General features: G+C 52.2%; 1 protein-coding gene across 3 annotated transcripts in view; it reads left to right on the top strand.

Annotated features, from left to right (window-relative positions):
- Positions 1-6,114, top strand: part of ZDHHC7 (zinc finger DHHC-type palmitoyltransferase 7) — a 31,860-nt gene that overhangs the window by 15,655 nt on the left and 10,091 nt on the right. Inside the window, exons 3-4 of one of the 3 annotated variants that reach the window (XM_069456509.1) lie at positions 1,795-2,169; positions 3,661-3,731. In XM_069456509.1, coding sequence (XP_069312610.1) covers positions 1,812-2,169; positions 3,661-3,731 — 429 coding nt within the window. In that variant the 5' untranslated portion in view covers positions 1,795-1,811. Of the gene's footprint in view, positions 1-609; positions 2,170-3,660; positions 3,732-6,114 lie in introns of those variants that run through there. The other 2 variants (XM_069456506.1, XM_069456507.1) reach the window with 2 other exon arrangements.

Genomic DNA, 6,114 nt, shown 5'->3' on the forward strand with positions numbered 1-6,114 from the left:
GGCCGCAGGCAGGCACGGGGCGGGAGCACGGGGCGGAGACCCAGAGCCTCCCTAGCAGGGCTGACCCCAGGCAGGCAGACGTGCGAAAGTTCTCCAAGGTGGAAAAGGGGAGGTAACTAGACGGAGAGCTGATGAGTGTGCCTGAGCATTCGGGGGAGGCGGAGCAGCCTCCACATACTCTCTCGGCCCCCTGACAGAACCAGGCTTCCCCAGTGTTACAGGCAGAAGCAGTTTCAGCCTCAGTCTGTAGACAGGTACGTCGGATGTTTCGAGACCCCTTTTCCAAGTGCTTCCCAGAGGAAGAAACTCCCTTCTCAGTGGGGTTTACGCAGAGATGGCAGATTCTGCACAAGTGTTTGCAGGAGCTGAGCACGCGGATCTGGGAGAGTTCAGTAAATGCTACCTGACAAAACGGTGGGGTAGGGCCTGTCCAAATTCTTTGGCTCTTTAATTTCTTCTATTTCACGTAAACATTTTTTAAAGCCAATTTTGTCTGATTCAAAAGTAGGGCTATTTTACTGACTTTGGAAAACAATTTCATTTTTCTCCTGTACCCATCAGTATTTTTATATTGAGAGGGAATTCTGCAAAGTATCTAGGGCATGAACTCATCAGCAAGTGCATTTATTATATGTTTTCATAATTGCCATGTTCCAGTTGCATTTAAGGAAGAAAAATGTCACGCCCAAGTTTGAAAAACTGCAGTCGGTTGAGAGCGTTCCTATCACTCCTCCTTTTTCATACTCGAAAAGCCACGTTCTCCGCACCGTGTCTGTCTAGGACGAGCAGAGCTTCTGGGCAGTTGCTGAAACGCGTGTCCGTGTCCTCTCCCCTGTGAGAGAGCTCAGACACAGTCAGCCGTGACTCCTCCCTCGCTCTCTGTTGTCATGAGCATCACGACTCCTCTGTCAGACACCGGGAAGAGACGGTGGTGAATTTAAAGAAGCCGTGAAAACAGTTACTAGGGAAAATGCAATGTTTTCTTTAGTTTCTTTGGACCTCATATGTTCTTGGCAGTCAGATGCTATAGGAAATAGGGGAAAGGTATCAAAAGAATAGCTTAAAAGTGAATGGATTAATGAAGGAGACTTTAAAAAGATTAAAACTGAGGTGAAGGGGCATTCTAGAAAGAGTATAGAGTCAAGAAACAGAGAGAGAAAGGAGCCTGCTGCAAAAACATGATCACGGAGAAATGCGGGAAGGAGCTGAGCTCCGTGTGTGTGTGAGCCAGTGTGGAAATGAGTGGAGACCACCCATCCACTCACTGTCTTCCTTGGCCGCTCGGTACGTCTGTGCCGAGTGTCTGCGCGGGAGCTGTGAGTGAGCTGCTGGCCGGAGCACAGACGGGGCCCGGGTGGAGTGGGAGCAGCAGTGGCACAGCAGGGTCCCTGTACCCTGCGGGAGCCTGGCTGCTGGGACTTTGCGCCATCCTGGTTTGCATGTGGCTGTGCTGGCCACAGGTGACTATGTAGGCATAGCCTGTGCTGTGGGACTTACTGGGTAGTAGACAGTGAAACAGTCATTGGGTGAAGGGTTTAAAAATTCAAATCTTAACTAGTTTTCATGTTCTCTTCTGCTGTGTATATTTAGACTAACATTGTAAAATGGCCAGGGGCAAACCGTAACCATCCCATTTGAGGGGTCTTGTGAGCATGTATGTATGTGTGTGTGTGAGTGTGTGTGTTGCCCATGAGCCTCGCCAGCTCTTTGTCACCCCCTCTCTAGGGGGTGTGTGTGTGTGTGTGTGTGTGTGTCCCCCTGAGCCTCACCAGCTCTGTGTCACCCCCTCTCTAGGGTGTGTCGGGGAAATCATGCAGCCATCAGGACACAGGCTCCGGGACGTTGAGCATCATCCTCTCCTGACTGAAAACGACAATTATGACTCTTCGTCATCCTCCTCTTCCTCCGAGGCTGACATGGCAGACAGGGTCTGGTTCATCCGTGACGGCTGTGGCATGATCTGTGCCGTCATGACGTGGCTTCTGGTCGTCTATGCAGACTTTGTGGTGACGTTTGTCATGCTGCTGCCTTCCAAAGACTTCTGGTACTCCGTGGTCAACGGGGTCATCTTCAACTGCCTGGCCGTGCTCGCCCTGTCGTCCCACCTGAGAACCATGCTCACCGACCCCGTGAGTGCTCACCGCGTCACGCCACAGACTGTGGCCACGGGCCTCTTGTCCATATAACCTCAGGTTTCTATTAATTCCTGGATTCAGGCTGGTAGCATTTTTCACGTCTTAACCAGAGAATAAACATTGCTTAAATAGCAGTGATCTCATGTATACAGATGGAAAATATTATCCCATTGGGCTGCTCTTTCAAGTGAGGAGATTGTGCTAGATAATATCTAAAATCCCTTCCAGTTCAAATATTTTGTGTCTCTAAAGGATGGACTGAAATCCAAGAGGCCTGGGTTCTAGATTTCAACACTTTACTAAATCTTTTCAGTTGTCTTTTGACCGTAATTTAACTTCTTTGGGCTTACGGTTAGATTTTTTCTCTCACTGTCTAGTTCTCTTATTGTTTTGTCTCTGCCAAAGTGTGGAGCAAACATTGCACTCAGTTGGGTGGTAAAAGGTAAAGGCTCAACCCACCTGCAAGGCAGAGAGGGAGGATTCCGTAATTGCTGCTGTCCCCAGGTGTTACTTTGGTGGAAGCTGGGCACCGTAGAATGTAGGCACAGTCACAGGGAGGGAAGTGACAGGTGTGTGGAAACCAGAAAGGTAGGTCGGACCTGCCGCAGTCCACTGCTCTCAGTTCCCGCTGTGTCGAGGGCCACCTGGCTCAGCTTCCACACCGGGTTCAAGGCTGCGTCTCTGAGTGTTGAGACGTCTCCTGGTTCGGGAAAGGCACTGGGGCCGACTGCACGGATCCTTGGAGCCCAGCCGTCAGTCACCTCCAGACCGTTCCAGGCTCCCCCCAGAGCTTGGAGGAGATGCCCAGGGGCCGCAGGTGTGCGCAGCCAGGTGTTAGTGGTCCATACGGGGTTTTATTGCAGAAAAGTTGGTTTCACTGCTTTAGAACAATGGTTTTAAACCACTGGTGCAGGGACTCCTGATGTATGAATGTAAACGCCAACCATAGCTTCATCTGTAAGATTAGGACTCTCTTTTTGAGAATGAACTGATACTGATCAGCCTCACGTAATGTGGTTTATCCGTGGATTTATCTAACTTACGCGATATCTGAATGTGTTACATGGGGTTTTGATGTACGTTATTTACTTTGTCTCCTATTTGACTGGTAGGGGTCTTGGGTAGTCTGTCCCTGGGAATAGGACAGTATTATAGACCCAACCCGGTGGGCAGTTGCGGAGCAGTACCTTGGGAACAGACTTGGAAGCAAAGTCTGCTGTTGGTTCTGTAGTCTGATCTGATCGTGGAGTCGCTTCCCCAGGGGGTTTGTGCCTTCGGAGATTTTTTAGGGGTCATCTCTTCATTTCCTTTTACTCAGCAAAAGGATCCCTCTCTTGCCAAGCCCTGCTCCTGAACCCCGGTGTCTCCATCCTCTCCTCCTCCTTGCCTGCAGTCGAAACACCTCGTAGTCGGGTGCTTAGATTATGCAGAGTGGCAGGAACAGGGACAGGGTCCGGATCAGTGATTTCTAGTAGAATATCTCACTGTTGGAAAAGCCCGGTTACTATTGACTACCTGCTGGAAGTGAAAGCTGGGCCGGATCCGTCCTTCACGGGCAGTTACGGTGAGACCACGTCTGTGCAAAGCTGCTTGCTCGTGAGTGCAGGGTGGGGAGCGGGAGGAGGCTTCTCTGGGCAGAGTTTGTTTGTTTCTGCTAGTAAGTGCACTTCTCCCGTCCCCCTCTGCATTTGGGCTCTCCAGCCTCTCAGCAGACCAGCTGCCGTCCCCGCCCGCTTTCCTCCTGGCGGGGAAAGGCCTCCGGACTTCTGGGAGGCCCTGAGAGCTGGGGGAGGCCCGGAGGTGGGGTGGAAAGTGTGCAGGGCACTGCCGCTGGCCCTGGTGTGGGTGTGTTTCTGCTGCTTGTCCAGCCCCGCAGAGGACCTCGAATGAGGCGCCTCCAGGGAGGGGCACCAGGACGGAGGGAAGCTTGACATCTTGGACGTCAGGGTTGTTTTTATTGAGGTTTAATTCACACGCCGCAGGATCCATCCTTGTAAAGCGTGTAGTTCAGTGGTTTTGACTACGCTCTCAGAGTTGTGCAACCGTCCCCACAGTCAATTTCAGGACATTTTTATCACCTCAGAAAGAAACCTCACACCCTGAGCCGTCACTCCCCAGTGCCCAGAGCCGTCGTGTGCTTTTCTTCTCTAGTGATCGGCCTGTTCTGGACATCGCATGGGAATGGAATCGTGCAGCACGTGGCCGTTCGTGTCTGGCTGCTTTGAGCGCCGTGCTCTTCAGGTTCACGTTGTACACGCAGCAGCACTTCCTCCTTTCTGTGGCTGAGTGACATCCGTGGCGTGGACAGGCCGCACTTTGTTCACGGCCATCACCGGGCGGGCATTGGCGCCGTGTCCACTCCTTGGCCATTGTGAATGGTGCTCTGAACGTCCGTGTGCGAGTTCTCACGTGGGCAGCTGTCTCGGTTCTCTCGGGTCCCCTCCCAGCAGTGGAGCGTGGAGTTGCTGGGACACGCGGCACTCTGCGTGAAGCTTTTCGTGGAGCCGCCCCACTGCACATTCCCACCGGCAGCGTCCACGTCTTTGTCAGCACTTGTTACTGTGCATCTTTTGTGCCGTGGCATCTCATTGTGGTTTTTGTTTGCATTTCCCTAATGACTAATGATGTTGAGCATCATTTCATGTGCTTATTGGCCATCTGTATGTCATCTCTGGAGGAATGTCTGTTTGAGTTCTTTGTCCATTTGGATGTCACTATTTCAGCCATGCCACATGTTAGGATTCTGGTGGCAAGTTATAGAAACCACTGGGAGTCGGCGTGAATAAAACTGAGAACCGAGGACAAGGGTGCCTCTGGCCCCCTGGCAGGCTGTGGGGTGGGACGTGGGAGCTGTTAGGAAGGTGCACAGAGGGGAGAGACTGACAGACACATCAGCGTCTTGGCTGTCCCTGCCACCTCGTGAAGAAGGGCAGCTCCACAGAGCAGATGGAGTTGCAGTCGGTAAGCTCCAGACCCACAGCTCTGAATGAGAGACTGGGCGTGGCCCAGCAGCGTCAGCTGTCCCCTCTCTGTCCTATCACTGGGGAGTTGCTTTCTTTCTACAGGTCACGTCTTGACCATGCCAGGGTCCAGTCTGGACTGAACTAGAACCGTCACACTGCCCCTGGGTGAGGCAGTTGAGGACATGGGGCATACGCTCCAGTGGGACTTCATGTCATTTTCCTAAACCAACAGGACCAGGCAGTCCTTGCTGGGGTTGGCTTGCGTTTGCCTTGTCACTTGAGGAAAGTCATTGGCGCTTGGAGCGAGAGGGCGATGGGGTCCGTGGCATTTTACGGATAGTAACGAGTCCCACCGTGGGAAGATGAGACTTCTACCAATCTTAACTTCTGGAAACACGTGGAGGACTTATCACTGTGCAAGGCCCCCCGCTGCCCCAGAGCCCGCAGTCTCACGTCCCGCCCCACTGTATGTCCTGAGCCTCCTGCTCACCGCTGGCCCCGTGCCTCCTCAGGGTCCCCCCGCACAGCTGTCGCTCCTGCCCCAGGGGCTCTGCCAGCGTGTTGTGTCATCGCAGCCTCACGGCAGTGTGAGAAGGCGGCCGAGTACCTGCCTGAGAACATGAGGCCTGGCAGGTAGTAAGAGGCAGAGCTGGGACTTGAACCAGATCGTCTCCAAAGCCTCTACTTTTTTGATTAACTTCTTAGAGAGTATGTCAGACGTGCTCAGTAGACAGAAAAGACTGCACAGTGACGGCCCCGTCACCACCTCAGGTCTGGCTGGTGTCACCGGGGCCCTTGCCCACGCTCTTCCCCCCGCCCAGGTGATTTCAGTAAATCTCACTCATGTCGTTTCATTTGTAAACATTTGTATCTTTTTAAAGGGCTGTTTTTAAAAAATACAACCTCAGTGTCAGTAGCTCATGTAAAGCAATTTAATATTTAATATCACTTATCCAGTTAGAGTTCAGATTTTCACTTTTTTGTTTGAACCAGGACCCAGATAAAGCTCCATTGCG

This window comes from Eulemur rufifrons, chromosome 23 (genome assembly GCF_041146395.1).
Source record: "Eulemur rufifrons isolate Redbay chromosome 23, OSU_ERuf_1, whole genome shotgun sequence".
Taxonomy (NCBI): Eukaryota; Metazoa; Chordata; class Mammalia; order Primates; family Lemuridae; genus Eulemur; species Eulemur rufifrons.